Source organism: Acomys russatus, chromosome 2 (genome assembly GCF_903995435.1).
Source record: "Acomys russatus chromosome 2, mAcoRus1.1, whole genome shotgun sequence".
Taxonomy (NCBI): domain Eukaryota; kingdom Metazoa; phylum Chordata; class Mammalia; order Rodentia; family Muridae; genus Acomys; species Acomys russatus.
In genome coordinates this window covers 47307197-47331170 of record NC_067138.1, presented here as the reverse complement: position 1 = coordinate 47331170, position 23974 = coordinate 47307197, and the positions used below count along the sequence as shown (strand labels likewise).

The window sequence follows — 23974 nt, the reverse complement described above, 5'->3', positions numbered from 1 at the left end:
CAAAACTCCTTGATTTCTTTCTTTATTTCTTCCCGACCCAGATGTCATTTAGCAGAGAGTTGTTTAGTTTCCACGTACGTGTAGGCTTTTTGTTATTTCTGTTGTTGTTGAATTGCAACCTAGGAGCATGGTGATCTGATAGGATACAAGGTATTATTTCAATCCTCTTGTATCTATTGAGGCTTGCTTTGTGACCTACGATGTGATTAATTTTGGAGAAGGTTCCAGGGGGTGCAGAGAAGAAGATATATTCTTCCTTGTTTGGGTGAAAGGTTCTATAGATATCTCTTAGATCCATTTGACCCATGGCATTGGTTAATGATGTTATTTCTCGGCTTAGTTTCTGTTTCAGTGACTTATCCTTCAGTGAGAGTGGGGTGTTGAAGTCTCCCACTATTATTGTGTGGGGCTCGATGTGTGGTTTAAGCTTTTTTAGCAGATCTTTTACAAATGTGGGTGCCCTTGTAGTGGGAGCATAGGTGTTCAGAATTGTGATGTCATCTTGGTTGACTCATCCCTTTTGATTAATTTTGGTTGAAAATCTATGTTGTTTGATATTAAAATGGCTATGCCTGCTTGCTTCTTGTGACCATTTGCTTGGAATATTTTTTTCCAACCTTTTACCCTGAGGTAATGCCTATCGTTATGGGTGAAATGTGTTTCTTGAATGCAGAAGAATGTTGGATCTTGTTTATGCACCCATTCAGTTAATCTGTGTCTTTTTATTGGAGAATTGAGACCATTGATGTTGAGAGATATTAATGACCAGTGACTGTTTTTTTTTTTTACATTTTTTTTATTAATTTATTCTTGTTACATCTCAATGTTTATCCCATCCCTTGTATCCTCCCATTCCTCCCCCCCCCCCATTTTCCCATTATTCCCCTCCCCTATGACTGTTCCTGAGGGGGATCAACTCCCCCTATATATTCTCATAGGGTATCAAGTCTCTTCTTGGCTACCTGCTGTCCTTCCTCTGAGTGCCACAGGTCTCCCCCTCCAGGGGACATGGTCAAATGTGAGGCACCATAGTACGTGAGAAACTCATATCACACTCTCCACTCAACTGTGGAGAATATTCTGACCATTGGCTAGATCTGGGTAGGGGTTTAAAGTTTACCTCCTGTATTGTCCTTGGCTGGTGCCTTAGTTTGAGCGGGACCCCTGGGGCCAAATCTGCCTATCATATTGTTCTACTTGTAGGTTTCTAGGACCCTCTGTATCCTTTTATTTTGCTATTCTCCCATGCGTCTCTCATTTAGAGTCCCAATAGGATGCCTTCCCCTCTGTCCCAGTTTCCTGGTAAGTGAAGGCTTTCGTGGGACATGCCCCTTGGGCTAGTATGGAGATATAAGTGAGTATATACCATTTGATTCTTTCTGCTTCTGGGTTAACTCACTCATTATGATCATTTCTAGCTCAATCCATTTATCCACAAATTTCGGGAATTCCTTGTTTTTAATAGCTGAGTAGTATTCCATAGTGTATATGAACCACAGTTTCTTTATCCACTCTTCTACTGAGGGACACTTAGGCTGTTTCCATGTTCTGGCTATTATGAATAAGGCTGCTATGAACATGGTTGAGCAAATTTTCTTGTTGTGTGCTGGAGCATCTTCTGGGTATATTCCAAGGAGTGGAATAGCTGGGTCTTGAGGAAGCCCTATTCCCATTTTTCTGAGATAGCACCAGATAGATTTCCAAAGTGGCTGTACTAGTTTGCATTCCCACCAGCAATGAAGGAGTGTTCCTCTCTCCCCACATCCTCGCCAGCATGTGGTTTCGCTTGAGTTTTTGATCTTAGCCAGTCTGATGGGTGTAAGATGGGATCTCAGAGTTGTTTTGATTTGCATTTCCCTGATGACTAAGGAGGTTGAGCATTTCTTTAAGTGTTTCTCAGCCATTTAATATTCCTCTGTTGAGAATTTTCTGTTTAGTTCCAAGCCCCATTTCTCAATTGGGTTATTCGGTTTGGTGGTGTTTAATTTCTTGAGTTCTTTATATATTTTGGATATTAGACCTTTGTCAGGTGTAGGGTTGGTGAAGATTTTTTTCCCAGTCTGTAGGTTGTCACTTTGTTCTCTTGACAGTGTCTCCTGCCTTATAGAAGCTTCTCAGCCTTATGAGGTCCCATTTATTAATGGTTAACATTAAGGCCTGAGCCGTTGGTGTTCTGTTCAGGAAGTTGTCTCCTGTGCCAATATGTTCCAGGCTCTTCCCCACTTTTTCCTCTAAGTGGCTTAGTGTCTCTGGTTTTATGTTGAGGTCTTTAATCCACTTGGATTTGAGTTTTGTGGTGACAAATATGGGTCCAGTTTCATTTTTTTACACATAGACCTCCAGTTAGACCAGCACCATTTGTTGAAGATGCTATCCTTTTTCCATTGAATGGATTTGGCTTCTTTGTCAAAAATCAAGTGACCATATGTGTGTGGATTCATATCTGGGTCTTCGATTCGATTCCACTATCAACCAGCCTGTTGCTGTGCCAGTACCATGCTGTTTTAATTACTATTGCTTTATAGTATAGTTTGAGATCAGGTATGGAGATTTCTCCGGAGCACCTTTTATTGGACAAGATTGTTTTAGCTATTCTGGGTTTTTTTGTTTTTCCATATGAAGTTCAGAATTGAACTTTCAATGTCTTTAAAAAATTGTGTAGGTATTTTGATAGGGATTGCATTAAATCTGTAGATTGCTTTTGGTAGGATGGCCATTTTTACTATGTTAATTCTCCCAATCCATGAGCAAGGAAGATCATGCCATCTTCTCAGGTCATCTTCAATCTCTTTCTTCAGAGTTTTGAAATTTTTCCATACAAGTCCTTCACTTGCTTAGTTAGGGTAACTCCTAGATATTTTATATTGCTTGTGGCTAATGTGAAGGGTGTGGTTTTCCTAATTTCTTCCTCTGCAAGCTTGTCATTTGTGTATAGGAAGGCTACAGACGTTTTTGAGTTAATTTTGTATCCAGCCAATTTGCTGAAGGTGTTTATCAGCTTTAGGAGTTCTCTGGTGGAATTTTGAGGGTCACTTATGTACACTATCATATCATCTGCAAATAGGGATAATTTGACTTCCTCCTTTCCCATTTGGATACCCTTGATCTCCTTTTGTTGTCTTATTGCTCTGGCTAGAACTTCGAGTACTATATTGAAGAGATATGGAGAGAGTGAGCAGCCTTGCCTTGTTCCCGATTTTAGAGAAATTTCCTTGAGTATCTCACCATTTACTTTGATTTTGGCTATTGGCTTGCTGTATATAGCCTTTATTATGTTGAGGAAAGTGCCTTGTATCCCCGATCTCTCTAAAACTTTAAACATGAATGGGTATTGAATTTTATAAAATGCTTTCTCTGCATCCAAGGAGATGATCATGTGGTTTTTTATTTTCAGTTTGTTTATATGGTGGATTACATTGATGGATTTCTGTATATTAAACCATCCCTGCATGCCTGGAATGAAGCCTACTTGGTCATGGTGAATGATATCTTTGATGTGTTCCTGTATTCGTTTTGCAAGTATTTTATTTAGTATTTTTGCATCTATGTTCATGAGAGAAATTTGACCAGTGACTGTTAAGAGTCTTAATTTTGAAGTTGTTTCCAGTTGAGCATTTGTGTAGTTCTGTTTTTGCCATGGTATAGTTATCTATTTCCTGAGTAGTTTTGGTTGTAACTTGACCCTTTGGGATGGAGTTTTCCTTCTAGTACCTTCTGTAAAGCTGGGTTTGTGGATAGGTATTGTTTCAATTTGTTTTTGTCATGGAATATTTTGTTTTCTCCATCAATGGTTATTGATAGTTTTGCTGGGTAAAGTAGTCTGGCCTGGTATCCGTGGTCTCTTAGGGTTTGCAGGATCTCTGTCCAGGCCCTTCTGGCTTTTATGTTCTCTGCTGAGAAGTCGGGTGTAATTCTGATAGGTTTGCCATTAAATGTTATTTGGCCCTTTTCCCTTGCAGCTTTTAATATTTTTTCTTTGTTCTGTATGTTTTGTGTTTTGATTATTATGTGACGGGCAGTTTTTCTTTTCTGGTCAATTCAATTTGGTGTTCTGTAGGCCTCTTGTATGTTTATAGGCATCTCTTTCTATAGATTGGGGAAATTTTCTTCTATGATTTTGTTGAGAATAGTTTCTGGGCCTTGGAGTCTGATATCTTCTCTTTCCTCAATGCCTATTATGCTTAGATTTCTTCTTTTCATGGTGTCCTTAATTTCTTGGATATTTTGTGTCAGGAGTTTTCCAGATTTGGCATTTTTTTAAATTAATTTATTCTTGTTACATCTCAATGGTTATCCCATCCCTTGTATCCTCCCATTCCTCCCCCCCCCATTTTCCTATTATTCCCCTCCCCTATGACTGTTCCGGAGGGGGATTACCTCCCCCTGTATATGCTCATAGGGTATCAAGTCTCTTCTTGGCTACCTGCTGTCCTTCCTCTGAGTTCCACCAGGTCTCCCCCTCCAGGGGACATGGTCAAATGTGAGGCACCATAGTACATGAGAAAGTCATATCACACTCTCCACTCAACTGTGGAGAATATTCTGACCATTGGCTAGATCTGGGAAGGGGTTTAAAGTTTACCTCCTGTATTGTCCTTGGCTGGTGCCTTAGTTTGAGCGGGACCCCTGGGCCCAAATCTCCCTATCATATTGTTCTACTTGTAGATTTCTTTAATGGTTGCTTCAAGGTCTGTGATTGTATCTTCTAGATCTGAGATTTGTTCTTCCATCTCTTGAATTCTGTTAGAAATACTCACCTCTGTGTTGCTCGCCTTCCTCTCTGAGTTCTACGTTCTCATTTTTCTTCTGTCTGTGTTTATCATTGACTCCATTTTCATTTTCAGATCTTGGACTGATTTTTTGATTTCTTTCATCTGATTGTTTGTATATTCCTGAGTTTCTTCCATTGCCTTTTTGTAGGTCTTCAGAGCTTGAACCATTTTATTTATTTCTTTCATCTGGTTGTTTGCATTTTCCTGAAATTTTTCTAGTTCCATTCTATGTGCTTCTTTTATGTCTCTCACCTGTTTGTCTGCGTCTTCCTGCATTTGATTACGAATTTTATTTGTTTCCTCCATTATCATCCTCATTACTAAGGATTTGAGGTCATTTTCTTGTATTTCCGTTGTATTTGAATTCTCTGGGTTGTTTTCTTTAGGATAGCTGGAAACTGGAGACGCCATGTTGTTTTGGGGTTTTTTGCGTATGCTTTTTCGCTGTCCTTTAGACATCTTGCCGTCTTTGTTTTTGTTGGGTAGCTTCCAGAGTTGGATGGAGGGAGTCTGATGATAGATTCACTTGTTTTCTCACAATTTCCCTAGGCTGGGAGCTCTAATGCTTCACTGGTGTGGATGGTAGGAGCTTAGCCCTGTCGTTTTGGACTCTCACAGCCAGTGATCCTCAGCTCCCCTGTACTGTGGGTCCTGCAATCATTCTGGGTCTCTGAATGAGCGTTGGGTCAGGCCAAGGTATCCACCGCCTTCTGTGTGCCCTGCCAAGTCCAGCCAGGAACACTGGGCCCGAACCACAGGCCGAACTCAGCTAGATTCTCAGGACCTGAACTGTCTGCTGAGCTCAGCTAGGGATTCTGGGCCCAAAATGCACACAGGGGCCAGCCAGAATTTTTGGTCTGGGACTGCGCACCAAGCTCAGCTAGGGGCTTTTGGCCCAAAGTGCGTGCTGTGGTCAGTTATTGGCTCAGGGCCCGAACTGTCCGCCAAGCTCAGCCAGGAATTCTGGATTCAAACTGCACACTGTGTCCAACCAGAGTCTTAGAGCCGGGACTGGGCCTAAAGCTCAGCTGGAGTCACTGGGCCCGATCCGTCTGCCAAGCACAGTTAGGAACTCTGGCCCCAAACTGCACGCCCAGCTCCACCCAAGTCTCCGGGGCGGAATTGTGCACCGAGTTCAGCCAGGGACTCTGGACTCACACTACGCGCTGAGTTTAGCCTGGGATTCCGGGCCTAAACTGCGTGGATAATCCAGCCAATGTCTTAGGGCCGCTGAGCCTGTGCGCACAGCTCAGCTAGAGTCTCTGGGCCCAATCAACCCAGCACGTCCAGCTAGGGCATCTGGGCTGAATCTACATGCTGACCTCAGCCTGTCAGCGCCCCAGAACTGCCTGCTGAGCTGAGCTAGTGTCTCAGGCAGAACTGCTTGCTGAGCCGAGCCAGCGCCTCCGGTGGAACCAAGTGCTCTGCCCAGCCTGCGTCACAGCAGGAGAACTGGGGCTGCGCTGAGCTAGAGCCGCTGGTGGAACTGAGAGCTCCGCCCAGCCTGCATCACACCAGGGGAGCTGTGGCTGAATTGAGCTAGTGCCTCGGGCAGAATTGCTTGCTGAGCTGAGCCAGCGTCTCCACAGCACTGCGCACTGAGTTGAACCTGGGACTCTGGGGCCGAACTGTCCGCCAAATCCAGTCTGCTTCCCAAGCCACCACGCAACCCAAATCCTGCCCAGAGTCCCCTCTCCCGCAGCAACTCCCACTGGCCACCACACCAATCGCCTCTATAGGAAGGCGCTGAGCTGCAAACCTCAGCCACCGCCACTGCTGACGCTGGTACCGCTGCTGCTGCTGCTGCTGCTGCCTCTGCCACTGCTGCTCTGATCCGAGAAAAGCTGCGCTCCTCCCTTGTGCAGGGGCACGCAGGTCCTCCGCACCCTGGTCCCTCCAAACGATGGAGCACTCCCGCTGTCTTGGTATGGGGACCTCGGTGTTCCTGGCTCAGAAATCTGTGCAATTCCCTGAATTGTTCACTGGAGCCTCCAAACACGGTCCACACTGCTCGCTGCCATCTTGGATCTCCTTTATTTAACTTTTTAAAATTAATTTATTCATATTACATCTCAATGGTTAGCCCATCCCTTGTATCCTCCCATTCCTCCCTTTCTCCCATGTTCCCTTTACTCCCCTCCTGTATGACTGTGACTGAGGGGGACCTCCTCCCCCTGTATATGCTCATAGAGTATCAAGTCTTTTCTTGGTAACCTGCTATCCTTCCTCTGAGTGCCACCAGGCCTCCCCATCCAGGGGACATGGTCAAATATGGGGCACCAGAGTTCGTGTGAAAGTCAGACCCCACTCTCCACTCAACTGTGGGGAATGTCCTGTCCATTGGCTAGATCTGGGTGGGGGTTTGAAGTTTATTCCCCATATTGTCCTTGGCTAGTGCCATAGTTTGAGTGGGACCTCTGGGCCCAAATCTGCCTATCATAATGTTCTTCTTGTAGGTTTCTAGTACCCTGGCAGACGTTTTATTGCAAGGAAAAGAAGGTGACAGGCACATGGCCTGTCCGGAATGTACGATTTGTTAAAAAAGGCAGATGCCTCATCCCGCCACTCTGTCTAGTAAGACAGAATCTGCACTTGGACCAGAAAACTGGGTAACTCATGTGCGAGTGAGGTTCGAAGCTGACAGCAGAGCAGCTGTTGTATATTACGTCTCCTTTTGATCTAGATTAACTCATGTATAGCAGGCTTGTATGATCTGAAAATGTCAGTAAATTATAAAAGTGTAAAAACGAAAGCTAGAAACAAAAATCATCTCAAAACCAAACTAATGTAGGTGCACAGACTACTGTATAGTATTAACATATAGTATCTGGGGTAACTATCTATGGAAAGCTTCAGAAGAATGGAACATAACATTGGAAGGGAAAGCCTGTGGCCACTGGTTCACTGCCAGTTTGAATTGTTAGAGCTCCTAAGAGCCAAGCATAGCTGAGGCTTGCATACTCTCATGCCAGTAGTGACACCATGTCCTAGAAAGAGAAAGATAAACTGTGTGCTTGCAGATGACATGAAAGGCATATTATGGCCTAGGAAAACTGATTTATGGATAGAGAAAGATCTAATTAAATGAGCAGTGCCATGCTGAGAAATAGGCTTTGGAGACGTGAGCATCTACCTCATATTTGCCCAGTTCCATTTCCTGGAGTTTCTACATGGAACATGCAGAACTGGGTGGATGCTGAGAAAGGTTCACAGCAAGCTCCCCTCAATTGCAGCTACTCACATGAGGAGCAGTAGCAAAAGTAGTGTGTCAGAAAGCTTACTTGGTAACTAAGAAGCAACTAAGAAGCATGGCCTTATTTCTGAGAACTTTTGAAAGCTCCATGAGCAACAAACAGAAAGCCTCATATTGAGTTACTGAGTTAGTACCACAGGGGAATAATTGGAGGCCCCGTCTCTCAAAGCTAAAACTGAGATGGAGAGGAAATGGGATGCTTCTTGTGAGAATGCTCTCCACACTGGCAGTGGCCTGGGAAAAGACAAGCGATATGTGTCTTTTGCAACATCTTAATGACTGCCAATGTTATCATACAAAGATCTTTTTCCTTCATCTGGTTGATGTCTTATTTAAATAAAAGTACACTCTCTTATTTGAAAAAAAAAATCTATAGGGTGTTGCTTATCTTCCCTCAGTGGTATCTGCCTCACTGGTACCTCATTTTACTTGAATATGCAGTAGTTAATTAAAAGAGGCATTCATTGCATAACAGAAGTAGCTTCTCTCCCTCCACTTACTTTTTCCAGGTGAGAGGACAAGCCCACAGTGCACTGGCAAGTGGATGCAGAAACCCTGCAAGTCTGGTATCATCCAAGGCTTAGAATAACGATTCCTTACACTAGTTCAAACCCAGCTCATTTCACCAGGGAGTAATGGTATCAGGGTGGCACACTTCCTCCTTTGTCCTTCCATAGATTAAACAGAGAAGATGCAAACTGCAGTTCCATGAGACAGAGAGCAAATAAGCAGTTAAATCAAATTCACTTTACCCTGTCAATTCCTTTAGTTCCGCTTTAGTACTTTCTGTGGGACTTGGTTTTGTATGGATACTGCTAGGGATTATTAACGTCAGCTATGTCAGCTGATGTCCTCAGTACACTAATTTATGTTAGTATGTAGAGTGGTCTTACAAACTGAAACATCAAGCCACATTAATAGAGAAGTTAGCGGTGCCTTCTGCTATTGTCCCCACTTCTTCTATCTCCTGTTTGTGGAAATGGTTCTTAACCAACTGCCAGCACCTTACATTGTAAATAACAGCTGTCTTCAAGGTCAAAAGTAGTAGAGAAGGGAAACTTATATAAGTTACATTGTAACTTTATCTATTCTTGCTTCCTCCTGGTTGTTGTACCTACCAAAGGGATGGAAGTGGGCCTTTTCTTTCTTTCTAAATCATTCCGCTAGTGGCATATTGATTTTCTCTCAAGAACATCCTGTGGTCTCGGGTGATCACATGTTTTCTCACATTACTCATATTGACAGGACACCTTTGTTCGTGGTTGACATACATTAGTTGGGCTATGATGGCGCTACCCACCATGGGTTTTTCCTGATGGTCAGGTGGCAGGCCTTCCGTACAGGAGATGCAAGGGGACAGGCTGTTTCATGCTTTTGTTCTTTGAAAAGCAATTATTGTTCATCTGAAAAGGTGTCATAAGCTCTGAGAGCCCTGCTTAACAGCCTTCCTCGCTCCAACAGCAATGCCTTGAGGTCTTTTGCCTCTCTGCTAGTACAGAGAAAAAAAAAAATTCCTCACCTAGGCACCAAAATATCCCAGTGTTGTGCTATGTAGGGGAAATTTTGCTGCTGTCTAAAGAATAGCTGTGACTTGCCATGTACAGTTGCTGTCATCCTCTCTGCCCTACCCTGTGTTCTTTTCTCATCTCACTTCCTTCTGTTTCAGCTAGCTGTGAGGTGGCTTGAACACAACTGCCATTACCAGCACATGGACGAGCTCCTGCAGTACATCCGCTTTGGACTCATGGATGTGGATACCCTCCACACGGTTGCTCTATCCCACCCCCTGGTCCAGGCAAGTGAGACAGCAACTGCGCTTGTGAACGAGGCGCTTGAATACCACCAAAGCATCTATGCACAGCCTGTGTGGCAGACTCGCAGGACCAAACCGCGATTCCAGTCAGATACTCTCTATATCATTGGTGGGAAAAAACGTGAGGTCTGCAAAGTCAAGGAACTAAGGTACTTCAATCCCGTGGATCAGGAGAACGCTCTCATCGCCGCCATTGCCAACTGGAGTGAGCTGGCTCCCATGCCGGTGGGAAGGAGCCATCACTGTGTGGCAGTCATGGGAGACTTCCTGTTTGTAGCAGGAGGGGAAGTGGAGCATGCCAGTGGCCGGACTTGTGCAGTGAGGACTGCCTGTCGCTATGACCCTCGTAGTAATTCGTGGGCAGAGATAGCACCCATGAAGAACTGCAGGGAACATTTTGTGCTGGGGGCCATGGATGAATATCTCTATGCAGTAGGGGGCAGAAATGAACTGCGCCAGGTTCTGCCTACAGTTGAACGATACTGCCCCAAGAAGAACAAATGGACCTTTGTGCAGCCCTTCGACCGATCCCTTTCGTGTCACGCTGGATATGTGGCTGACGGTCTTCTCTGGATATCAGGTAGAGCGCGTCTCCTATGCTGGGTTTGTTGAAAAGCGCTTTTGCTGTGGCTTAAGTTTAAAAGTCATCTTCCAGAGAGTGGCTCTAAGTAACTGAACAATTGAGCCAGGGATGCCATTTTAGCTAATTAACCATCACTTATTGAACACTTTCCTATAGAGATCAATGGAATTGGAAATAATTGACCTTTCTGTGATTTTTTTTTCTGAGTGACAAGTGTTGTAAAATTTCAGGATGAAAATTAATGGGCCATCATACCAGTTTTTCTACCTTGCCTTCTGTTGCTCCCACTGTCAGCTCTTGATTATCTGTGGGGTGAACTCCGCAACTAGTGTTTTACCCAAGTCTTTGCTTTTCCTTTCACTCTTGGCTGACCAGCTAGGAGCCATTTCTTTGGAGGCGTGAGAAATAAAATCCTAGTAAAACCATTTTGCTCAGTATAACAAGAGACTCTCATCCAGGGATTAGCTATGTGGTGTATTGGAGGAAGGGCTTAAGCTGCTGAAAAGAAGCCTCTGTGTTATCTGTGAGTGGTAGTTGCTGGCGTCATCCATTCCTACGTACTCTCCCACTCTTATCAATCATTTGTAGGAAGTTGAAGGTCTACAAAAGTTTACTCATTTTGTTTATGTTTAGAAAACAAACAAACAAAAACCTTTTGCTATGGAAAAGGTAAGGAAACTAGCCTAGTGAACAGGGTATACCACAGCATAGCTCAGCCATCAGTCACTCAGTGTTAGTCTTTCTTTACCCACCCTGGCTTTCTTCAGCCGCCCTCCTGGCTGCCATGTGGTTGTGCAGAAGTCTATGAGGCTTCTGTCATGTGTCTCACACTATCATCCTGTGTTCTCTGTTCTCAGGGAGAATGTTGTTTCTTCTCTCAGTAGGAGGATACCCATTTTGTAGCCAAAATAGACATTGGGCTTCTGTATCACCAAGGACACAGAGATAACAGAAAGCTTAGACCCTTGACGCTCAGACTTAGAATAAGGAACCATGTTAGGAAGTGAAGGCTTCTTGGATTTCCCCAATTACCATTTCCAGTTTTTTAAACATCAATTTTGACAAAATTATTCCTAGATTAAGTTATTTTTGGCTCTGCTCATTTTTCCTTCTATTATCAACAACCCAGAAGACTGTCAGAACCTCAGCTTCTTTGGCTGAGGCCTCAATTGTTTTCATTGATGTAACCTATCTTATATTGAGATTTAAGTAGTTGATGAAGGACTAAGACTATGAAAAAAGAATAAATGAGAACCTAATATTTACTGGCTTTTTATACCAAATAAAATCATTAGGAAGTAGTATATCTGTAGAAATATTTAAATGAAATTCTTACTTATTAGTAGCTTCTGTCCTTTAAATACCCATTTCAACTACTAAAAGAGTCACCTGGACTATGTTTGGTTTTCCTGAAGAAATTTCAAGATGGTTGTGACTAAGTCTTTGTTAATAATAATAGGTCTGGATTCCCCTGAACACAGAGCAATGGTGGGTTTATAAAAATCAATGCAGTTTATTTTCTCCCAATTTACATTTCTTTCATTGACTCATTTGGTTTCACAAGTTGTTAATGCAGTATATTCTTAAATTTTGCAATGTGCTTTCTAAATTTTGTATGAATTTCACATAAATATTTTAATAAGCATGTCTTGTTTGGCACTGCAAAATATAGCTTTTAAAATATCCTTGATTTTTTTTTTCCCTTCACATAGTCATAAGGCTATGACTACTCTCTGTCTCTTTTGGTGATGCTTAAGGGAGCAGAAGCTCAAAAACCTGGCCAGACCTTCCATCCTGGAATCAAGTATCTTCCCTTTCAGCGAGCTCTATGTGTTTCCCTTCCCATTTTATGAAATCTATCAACTTACTGTATATCTTATTTGCCATCTCACTTTGTCTTCCTCCTACTGTGAAAGGAAATACATTTTCTTTGTTCCTTATACTAACGAATGCTGCCCGTGTTAACCATATTTAATGAAAACAATCAGGATTTTCTCAGGCTTGCCTCTCCCTACTGTGCACTTGAGATGAGACGCTCACTTTCCCATGTAGAGTATGAAGCCTTTAATTGGAAAGAAGAGGAACTTGCCAGTGACATTTCTAATACCTGCACTCGTCTGCCTCTTTCCTCAGGCCTAGCTTATAATAAATCAATTGGGAGTTTAACCATGAAAGGGAAGGCCTGGCTGGATTTGCTCATGGGCCCCTTTAAAAGTAGACAGGAACATTTCATCCTCCTGTCTCTGATTTGGAAATGTGAGCTTGGTCTATTGGAACAGATGAGAATGTGTGAAGCTATTTCTTAATGTTGACCAAATAATGAGGTATTTCCAGTTGATAGAGTGTTGAGTCATTGGCATCCTCCTGGTTCTTTGCAAGCTCTGTGTGAGGTAGGGGTGCTGTGGGATAGAGAATGCGGATCTTAAAGGCTTAGTTCTGTTCCGTGGAACACAGTGAATGCGTCTTCAGAGACCTGGTATTTGTACCATGCTCACTCCCTTTCTGTCCCCCTCCCGTTCTGCCCATTCAGGGTCAAGGCATTCTGAAAACTGTCCACAGCTCGTCAGCATGGCAACCAGAGAATTCAGAAAGCTGGGTTGGATGGATATGCCCATTAGCATTTAATTTAAGATGTTAGTGGCGGTCAAATCTTAAAGGCTTCTGTAGCATTTGATACTGTGACCCAGTTCACAAATGTTCTATCCCACATTTGTGAAGTAAAATAAGCATTAAATATCCTGTAGGTGTGTTTTGAAAATGCATGTTCTCTGTTGGACAAGGTGGTATGTGAACCACTAAAAAGATCTGTGTGTGTGTGTGTGTGTGTGTGTGTGTGTGTGTGTGTGTAGGAAAATTTATCTGGGCCCATGTTGCAGAACTTATCTATCTATTTTTATCAGATGGGAGCAAGATGGTGAGATGCTAACCATGAAATTCATGCTTTAACACTAGAAAACAAGACAAACGGTACTGTAGTTACTAAAAAGCCTCATGTTAGGCCTTCCTGATTCTCTCAGTCAGTGCTGTATCCCTGTATACTGTGGTGCTGGGCCATAGACATATATGAGTCAGTAATCATACCTCCTGGCCCCCAGAAGCTGACAATCAGAGAGTTTTTTGGGTTTTGTTTTGGTTTAATTGGCTTGGTTTTGGTTTTTGAGACAGGGTTTCTCTGTGTAGCCCTGCCTGTCCTGGACTCACTTTGTAGACCAGACTGGCCTTGAACTCACAGAGATCCTCCTGCCTCTGCCCCTCCCCCAAGTGCTGGGATTAAAGGTGTGTACCATAATGCCTGGCAATAAGGGTGTTTTGTTTTGTTTTTAGATATGCCATCAATGAAAAAACCTTCTTTAATTCCCCTACAACTATCTCTATTTTCATCTTAGTTGGGTTTAGATGAGGCTGGTGTTATCCCTTTTTAAATCACTTTAATTTATCCAATCTACTTAAAGAACTCTGGGTTTTCCATTGTCTACTAAAATTAGCACAAGGTCATTTTAAGTAATGCTATTAAAATACCAAACCTCTATCTGCACCATTATTATTTTGTTTGCATTTAAAGTATTGGGAATTAGGAACAGGCATGGTTATGGTTGGGGTATGAAACATTAAGACAACATAGTACAGTTACAAGTATGAAACTCACTTCTTACCAATCATGAGATGTTGAGCAGGGTTCCTGGCTTCCCCAAGACCTATTCTGGCCCTGCGATGATGGAGCAACAGAGTCGGGCATAGTAGGCAGTTGCAGTGTATGGTGATGTGGTGCTGGGAATCTTTCCAGGGTACAGAAGTAACATGAAGAGCACGAAGTACTTTCTGACGGGACATGCAAGTGGCCCCTGGGGCCCAACTGGCTCCGGCTCCTCTGGCTGCTTTCTGCCATCATTCCTCCTCCTCAGCTTCCCACATGAACAACATCATGTAATCTCCTCAGGCATTCCCTCGTCCTTTAGGAAGTGCAGTATTGTACACGCCTAGTTTTCGCCTTTGCTTGTGTAGTTGTCCTTCAGGAACCACAAGGGCCTGGCTCAAGAACACACACACATGCAAGCAGTTACACACTCTGCTGATAGAAAACCCTCACTGCAAGACGCAAGGGTTGCAGGGAGGAAAGGGAAGGAAGGTAGGATTTGATTATATCGTAATCTCAGAAACTAAAAGAAAACATGGGAGGTGGGAGTCCCACATATGCTCATGTTCCTTACTGAAAAATGGCATAATATTTGCATAGAGCCTGTGCACATTGCCCCACATCCTGCAGTGTAGGTGCTATGAAGTAGTTGGTACAGTATATTTAGACAGCAATGACACCGAAATCTGTATGTGTTTGGTACCAGCACAGGTTGTTTTTTTGTTTTGTTTTGTTTTTGTTTTGTTTTGTTTTGTTTTGTGGTTGTTCTTTTTATTTTTTTATTTTTTTGTCAAATGTTTTGAAGCCAAGTTGAATCTGCAGATGCAAAAACCATGGTTACAAAGGACTGACAGTTCCCAGCCAGCTGAGACAGTAGGACTTGATGGGGCATCTTCTCAATTCTTCAAGCACGTGACACTTCTCAGCTTCCTGTTCCCTACTCACCCTCTTTCCTGCCCTCCTTCACTAGCATTAACCTGCCCTCCATTCTTTACAAACCCTCCCTCCGACTTATACAGAGGACCTTGTCTTCTGTTCTTTAGAGTAAATGCAAGAACACAGAGGGAGTGATGAATACTGTGAGGAGATGGATGGGCAGGTGGGCAAGACATGGTCTGCAAAGGGCCCGAGGGCATCACGTTAAGCCTGAATGTGTAAGGTACACAGGCTCAGAGAGGGGGAGAGTTTGCAGCACACAGGGCCCACACAGGAGTCTGCAATGAGTGTGACTTGTCTGCTCAGTCTAAAGTATCTGCTATGCATTTTTTTCAGTTACATACATTTCAGAAAACAGAATACGGAGCAAAGCAGAGATAGAACTATAGTTAAGGAGTAATGAGAAAGTAGAGGTAGAAACTACAGGTGTAAGCTACACTGGCTGCTCCATTGTAATTCCTGTGGATACTGTATCATTGAAATTTCATCCTTGAGTCAGAGTCCATCAGATAATGCTCCAGTGACTGTCTGCCTTCCCCTATACTCGTACCTATGAGAAGAGATTGTACAGTTTCTTGGGGCATACATAATTCAATCCTTGCGACCGCAACATTTTTTCTTTCCATTATAAATTGCTTTTGACTTTAAGAAGGGAAAAGGAGATTAGAAGGCTAAAAAGGAAAGCAAAGAGAAATTTAGCTGAGAGAAAAAAAAAAAAAGAGGTATTTAGAAAAGAAAATTCAGATCAATGGAGGGACTTTTCTTTTTATTTTTTTTATTTTTTTTTTTTTATTTATTTATTTTTTTTGATGGTGGTGTCTGTTTCTAGAGTGATGCTTTTTTTATGTATATTACAATAAAATAAGATAAAGTAACATCAGAATTGAATAAAACAATCAAGCAGAAGGGAAATAGCCCAAGAGAAGACACAAGAGAGATAGAGCCACTTATTTACACACTTATTTACACACTTATTCACACACTTAGTGCTTTTTATGGGATTTCTAAGTGTGGGACTTTTCTTTTTAAAAAGGATGAAATGCACTAAGTAAACTTGGAAGTGGGGAGAGATGTGGGAAAGAGACACTTCCATTTGGCTGGTAAAATCTGAGAGCAAGTCCCGAGTACCAGGAACGAGAATTAATCCTAGGCACTGACTATAGATCGTAGAGTCCTGAACAGGTAAGAGGGACTGGGGCAGTGAAGAAAGAGATTCTCTAACACTAATTCCAGAGAGGAAAGATGAGGGTTGGGGGTCTGGGTACCAGTGGAGGGAGATGATAGCTGTGGATCCAGGTACAAGTTCAGAGAGATGAGGCCTGCGGGTCTGAGTACTAGTGGTGAGGAGCCGAAACCAGGAGTTTCTTTGTTGATAGATTCAGGTAAGATCTTGATGAGAGCTTCTGCTGAGATTGTGTCTTATCCAAGACTGGGTGGAGGGCCTGGGGAGAAAGCTGTGGGGAAAGCCTCTGAGAGAACACAGGGAACTGACACCATTTTAAAAATAAAAATTTCAGAACTGATTCTAAGTTGGAAAGCTTTTTGTTGTCTTTTAATAGTGTGAACAGAAAACTGGAAAAGGCTTTCCTTTGGATTAGCAGATGATACATGTTCCCATATTACGAATAATGCAGAGGCTCCTGCAGGAAGGAGTTTAGCAGCCAGTACCCCAGCTTCTCTAGTCGGGCTCAAGGCTAGCTGCCCTGGAGGCGCCTGTCGCGCAGGGAGCCACATAGGTTGGAGCTTCCTAGCTTGTCCGTCAGCCTGAAAGTTCCCAGTGAGTTGGTATGGTCAAGAGGAATGAAATCTGTGTTGTCTTAGAACCCAGCACCCAGGTGGCCCCAGTCACTCCCTGCCCAACTTCTACTCTAGCCTTAAGCCCCCACCGCCTGAAACATATGACAACAAATGTTGCTAGTGAACCGAGATGGAAGCCAAACAGAAATGAGTTGTCCACAAAGCTGTTAAGAGACCTTAGTGGTGTGAAGGGAGAAAAGCATTCAGGTCACCTATGGCCTGAAAGCCCAGCGAGAGGTTTTATCCCCACCTCGCTTCGCTGTGGCCTGACGAGCACTTTGGTTATCTCCATATTGCTGCCCAAGAAATGAAGCATAAAGAGATCCAACAGCTCCCAAGTCAGAGAGTTAACATCTGACAGGATTTGAATTCTATTTCTGGTTTTAAAAAAATTAGGGTTTTTTTTTTTTCCCTCTGTACCATACAGCCAGCAGTTTTAACATTTTTCCGAAGGTCTGAGAAACACACACTTAAACTGTAAGTAGAACTGATCCATGACATATCTCTAAAAGTAAATGAGATACAGAAAAATGATGCCCCCCCCCTGAAATGCTGATATTTGTTGTTGCTGTTCATTGAGAATGAACAGCATTTGATTATCTTTAGGTGCTAAAATGCCCCCCCCTTTTTTTTTTCAGAGGACAGAATTAAGACAAATAGTCTCTCTTTTTGTGACCCTGTCATTCAACATAAATACCATTCTAACGTTAAGTGTGAGAAGTAATTTAGCAACAAATACAGAACTACATAGTAGAGTAGCATGGATTAGAGATTTGTTGCTATACACTTGTAATACTGTAGTCTAACTGCCTTAATATAAATTGCCTAAAATCATTCTTGTAAGTTGAAAGCTCCAGGATTTTTATCACAGCAAGAACAGCCTGTGATTTGACAGTTGCCTGTGTCTCTACCACAGAGAGACAGAACTAGTGAAGGAAGCTGAGCTGTATCTAAGAACATGAGAACTGTAAGGCGCTTAAAGGTACATCATAGCAAGTAACTGAGGAATCTGACTGATGGGGAGAGGGCAATTAAAGACCTCGTAAGAACCCAGCAGAAGCACTGGAACGTGCTGCATAGAGGTTGTGAGTTGAGAATGTGACGCTCCAGATGCTGTGCAGACGCTTTGGAGGCGGGATTCTGACCTCCAACAGATCGAGCAATGGAATTACAGTGCATTTTAAATGAGAATTTAAATGGCAGTTTCCCCTAGTTGACATAGCATTGTGGCAGATTTCTCTTAGTTAGAACAACATGTGGTACACTGTACCTCTTCCTAGGCTGTACATTTGTTCACTGTAGATGGCAGAAGCATCATTTACATTTTCAAGGGCAGCAGTTTTTTTTAAATAGATATTTTCTAAGTTCAAAACTCCTTTTTTATAGGTTTTAGTTTATTAAGTACACATTTATTTTGTATGAGATTCATAATGTGACAGAGAAGTCATAGGGATACTAGTTTTAATTTAGTACATTGTTAAATATGTTACCCAACATGCTAATTTAGTGTAAAGATTAAAATATAAAGGTTATAATTGTTTATACACATTATAAGCATCATGAAAACATGGAGCATTTTATTGCGTGTAAAATGTACTGTTTTAACTGGGTATGGTGTCTCCTGCCTGTAACCCTAACACTTGCACAAAGGAGGACGACCTAGAAGGACTGCTTGGGTTCAAGGCCAACCTCAGCCACCGGGTATGTTCTTGGCTAGCCTGAGCTAGAGAATGAAACCCTGTCTCAAAATAAAAGTATACTTTTGAACTTGCATCTCTTCCCCTTGTACCACTTTTCTTAGGGGATGATAGTGAGTTTAATTCTATAAAAATGATTAATATGAGCTCATGCTTAATGTTGCCATTTTCAGGGCAATTGAACTATGAGTATGAAATTGGAATACGTTTAAATAAGAGGAAATTGAAACAATTAGAGAAGAAAAAAGGCCAAATACAGTGGCTAATTATTCTGCCTATTAAAAAAAAGAAGAACAATAGGGACTGTGGAGATAGCTCACTGGGTAGAATATCTGGGAAAACCTGAGTTCCATCTGCAGAGTCCAAGTAAAACGAAGCCAGGCACCTGTCTTCCCAGTGAGGTGTTGCTCGCCAGCCCCTAGCCTGCTTGCTGTGCTTCAAGCTATTGAGAGGACCTGTCTCCAAAAAAAAGTGAGTAGTGCCTGAGGAATGGCGCTCAAGGTTGTCCTTTGGCTTCCACTCATGTGTGCAAGCATACCTTCCCACACAAACATGCATATACATAACCATACAAAAGGCAGCAATGAATGCTACAGGAAATCAAATGAAGACTGCAAAATATATTTAATAATTCAGTTCCCGTTACAGGAGAGTTGTAAGAAATTTTGATTCAATGACGACAGAGTTGTCGCTGATGTCAACTTGCGCGCTGCTTTTGTGTCCTGCCTACTAGTCATCTACGCCTCTGAAGGAAACCAGCATCTTCCTTTTGCTTTGGCTGTGCTACATGACTCCCCAGAGATAGAATCATGCTCCTGTTCTTGCTGTTCTTCCCCTAGACTGAGGTGAGGGTGGCAGACAAGAGAGAGGCAGAAAACCCAAGCTAGCTCTCCTCAGTCCTCAATTTGCAGGCTGAATTCACCACCTCTGCAGCATGGTGAGCCTCAGTGCTTTGCATCTTGCTCTCAGTGGTGCCCTAGCACTGGCCATGGTAGAAACCCCAGGCCTCTTCTTCTAGAACTTAAGCACAGCACTGTCTACTCACCAAACAGATATTTCATGGTTTGGGGGAGAAAACAAAACACCACAAAAAAAAAAAAAATGAGAGGGCCTGTCAGATGACTTAGTTGGTAAAGGCACCTGACAATGCCTAAAGGCTGAAGTCTGGCCACTGGGCTCTTACGTGATGGAAGGAGAGGACCTCCTACAGCAAATTGTCCTTTGACCTCCACATGCACACCTTGGCACACATGCATGTCTTTCTCCCCCAATCAACCAACAAGCAAATGTAATTGAGAGAGAAAGAGAGAGAGAGAGAGACAGACAGACAGACAGACAGAAAGACAGACAGACAGATAGCATCAGGCTCAGACCTACTCCGACCAAAGCACAAGCATAGCTTTTCTAACCTACTGCTTTGTAAAAGCTGTCAGTGCAGAGCCATTGTTGCCCTACATACTGTGTGAGTGTTTAGCATTTCTTGGTAGCAGAGACAAAGGCTGCTTGGCAGTCACTTGTCATCCTCTCTGGTATGCATTCATCCATTTGACACAGTTTTGTGGCGAGCTGTATAAGGAAGCTTAAGAAAAATGCTTTCCTCTTGTCTTGATGATAAAATGCATTCCTCACTCGGGGTAGCATGGTAGTAACTTTTCATTCCTCCTGGCAGTTTTTAAAGACTTATTTGACTTTGGGGAACCCGCAGTATATCTTTAAGGTGCAGTTCAAAAGTGTAAGACAAGGTTGCTCATTTTCAATTTTGGCTGAGAAGTCTTAACTTTGACTGTGACACTTCAAAGTTAGAGAAAACTTGGTTTGAAAAAAATGGATGCTGATATGAGATGGCATATTTAATGACAGCTGTATCTATAGAAAGCTGTTAAGATGCAGATTATCCCTCCTGGGCAGGGGGAGGGAGATCAAACTGCCAATCTATAAAATATACTCGATAGAAGGAGTGGAATCTATCTTTGCAAGTGCTTTGATTGCGGGGGACAGTACAGCAGCATGTGGCATTCTAACCCAGAGCAGACAAATCAGCTTGATGACTTTCAGAGCCAGGAATACTGCTGCCGGCAAGGGTACTTCAGACTAGGAGAAATTAAAACATATAGAGACTGTTATTAATTTCATATCTATTTTTGTATAGTCAAATCTGTATGCAAATCCTTAGCATCTCATTTCAGCAGATTAATCTAAAGTGAAGAGTGGAATGTGAAGGGAATGTTATGATGAAGCGCTTTGGAATAAATGTGGGCTGAAAACTTGGATGCTTTTTGTAAAATGTTTTTTTTTTTTTGTACTGTGGAGAAATGGAGTTGTTTATATGCTCATTTGTAAATTACTTGAAAAGGAAAAGCAATAGAGGCAAGTCCCCAGTCTCCCTCTGCAATCCCGACTTGGCAAAAGTTACAGCGCTAGGTTTGCCAGGCGCCTCCTGTGTCTTCACGTTCTAGAGGTAATCATGCAGATAACTAACTGGGACTTGCATTTTATTCCCAACTAGTGATCCAATATCTCATTTCTGAACAGGATCATATGAGTGAAAATTTGTGTGTAATGCTAAGGAATCTAATTATTGAGTGCAGATTAATAAAAATCATATTATGGATGCATCTGCCGAAGTGAATAAATAACAATTCTGAACAGTCATTCTAAAAAGCATGGTTTTAAGTTGTATACCCCATGTAACAGAGGGGGTGTGGTAGCCACACTGTAATTCGCTGATTGTACATCTAGTCTGTGATGGGCAGACTGATATGCATAGTGCTATAAACGTGTTAAGTGTTGTCATAAGGTGAGTAGTTTACTGCAGTACATCTTACTTCTGCTCTGTGTCTCTGAAACAAGTAGAGATCCTTTCTGAGTTTCACAGTAAGAGCTGGGTGATTGGCCTCCTGTTTGCTTTCAGTTAGAGGAATGACCAGAGGTGACCTGGACATTCAGCTAGTAATTGTGGCCCGCAAACACAAGTACTGTCACTCATTCTAACCTCGAACACATGAGTGGTCTCAACAGATTCATTTATTCTTACATGGTTATGCTAAGAGAGACTTCTTCAGCATTCTGTTTTCAATCAGACAGGAAGCAGACATCAGGGGTAAAAGGAAATTCAGTTCTATATTTATTTTGATGTGCAACTTGACTCTATGTTGGCATTTCAACTTAAATGTGGTTTCTTTTCCTCTGACTCCATTTTAGAAATGAGGCATTCACTAAATCCAGAGAAAGCTTCCTTTAGGAACAGGAATCTCTTCCTTTCTCTTCTCTGTAGATTAAGTTCTGTTGGTTGTAAAATTTGTGTCTCACTTTGTATAATTAATATGTACTTTAAAAGGTGATTGAAAGCTACAGAATTCCTTTTAAAGAAAATTACCCTCTAGTTAATACTAGCCACCATCACTTACATGGGGGATCCAGTCTTTTTGCCAGGGTTTAGGAAAATGATTAGCCTGGACAAGTGTCCATCTCTTTATGTATCTAGTAGTATTGGTATAAATTGATTGTTCAAATTCAGCTTAGAGCTCCATATTAATCTTCTGGATTCTGATTCACTTGACTTTTGGTGATAGAGTCGATGGTAAAGATCCACTCAGAGCATTTGGACTCTCAGAGCAAAAGGAAATTTGTTGAGTGACATAAGACAAGACAGTCAGGAAAGACAGTGATGAGAATAGTGTTTGGAATCAGCTCTATGGAAACACAAGGCTTTCTTCAGCACCAGAGTGAGCAAATGTAGTTCAGAGGAAGGCTACTGAGTGGATGCATCAAAGCATATTCAGTTGTTCCTCAGTTTGCCACCCTTTTTTCTGGAATTAGGCCATGTGAATTTGCTAGTTTGTTGCACATCGAACTTAAGACCTTTTTTCCCTCTCCTAAAAACTGAGGGGAAAGGCATCCTTTTCCTTGATGATTGTATTTCAAAGAGATCTGGGTCCTTAAAGATATTATAATTTCTTAAAAGTGGAAAGTGTCTTAAAATAATTGACATTTCAAAGAGACAGAGAAAGTCACTACAGTTGTACCTAATCTAAAGTAAGTAAAGTTGAAAAAGCAAGGTCAGGGTCCTGTCATCAGAAGGCAGCCTTCGCTAACAGGATACTGAAGTTTCATGGACAGCCTTTAGCTGTCCATATCTTCAAAACTAGCTGGGCGGGGGGGAGCTCTATAGGCACAGCTATTGCACCTGATCCAGTTTTTAATCCATATTTAAGACTCATGCCTTTCTGATACTTGTTAAGAATGTCCTTTTATACTATCTGGAACTACTTATGGTGGTATTGATAAAGACAGATTTTAAGCCCTCACTTTTCCCATTGTTGCATCGCTTTAAAATATCTCGCTTTTTGATCGATGTGCTGTTCTTTAGAGTTTTCCCACTTAAGAGTAAAAGTTAAACTAGACTTGAGAAAGCCTTGATTTTATAGGGCTCATCATACAGCATGAAGATGAAAAGAAGCATGTATGACTGAGTATCCCTCATCTCAAGTGCTTGGGACCAGAAGGGTTTGAACATTTCCCGATTTCCAGATTTCTGCATAGTTGTATATTATGATCAGATGTCTTAGGGATGACAACCACTTCTAAACATGAAATTAATTTAATGTTGAACACAGAATCAAAAGATAATTTCATACAAAATGTTCAGTGTTCCTGTGTTTTTACTCTGGCACTTCACTTGAGGCCATGTGTGAGGTTGTCTACTTGTGCTATCATGCCTACATTCAAAAAATTCCCGATGTTCAACTCTCTTCAACCTATGTGGGGGCAAATAGGGAAAACAGTTTAAAGACCTTTTTGGTTCCTAATTAAGTAGAAAGCTTGAAGTCTCTTACATATAAGCCCTGTAAAAAAGGATTTTTTTAAAAAAAAGTTGACTGAAGTAATTGCAGAGGAGGAGTTTGGAGTGTGCAATTCCTTTTGGTGGCCATTAACCAGGGGCTCCACTTGTCATATTAAAAGCTTGGAATGTGGCTTATCTGTGCTGCATCAAATATACCTTGGATTTTGAGAATTTTGTATGAAAAAGATCCTCGATAAATTTTATATGGACTTCATTTTAAGATAATGCTTTTATCAAATTGAGGTAAGTGAAATGTGGTTTTATATATGATTTTTCTATTTTTACTTTCCATTGTGGCACATTCATATTGTTATTCTCCGCATACTACTGCCCTGTGTTTTGATAGATAATGACTTTTGCTGTATGTGTTCTTTCAAAGAAATAGCAAGCTATCACCTTGCTAGTGCACAGAGCTTAGAGCTCTGACATTGCCAACTTAGCTGAGGATGGGTTCTGGCTATACAACTATGTCCCTAGTTTAAATTATATAGAGAGAAATTTAATCTGTGTGTACTCTGTTCACCGACTCCTTTGCCCTTCATCTGGCCATGCAGAGCAGCTAGAATCAGAGGCCTCCTGCACTGTGAGTATACTCATTGCTTGCTCTCAAGCACATTGCTACTGAAATGCTTCTGGAAGAGGAATC

General features: G+C 42.0%; 1 protein-coding gene across 6 annotated transcripts in view; it reads left to right on the top strand.

Moving 5' to 3' along the window:
- Positions 1–23974, top strand: part of Klhl32 (kelch like family member 32) — a 230474-nt gene that overhangs the window by 191040 nt on the left and 15460 nt on the right. For 4 of the 6 annotated variants that reach the window (XM_051160928.1, XM_051160908.1, XM_051160936.1 and 1 more), the window contains one exon: positions 9692–10418. In XM_051160928.1, the coding sequence (XP_051016885.1) occupies positions 9692–10418 (727 nt within the window). Of the gene's footprint in view, positions 1–9691; positions 10419–23974 lie in introns of those variants that run through there. The other 2 variants (XM_051160947.1, XM_051160955.1) reach the window with 2 other exon arrangements.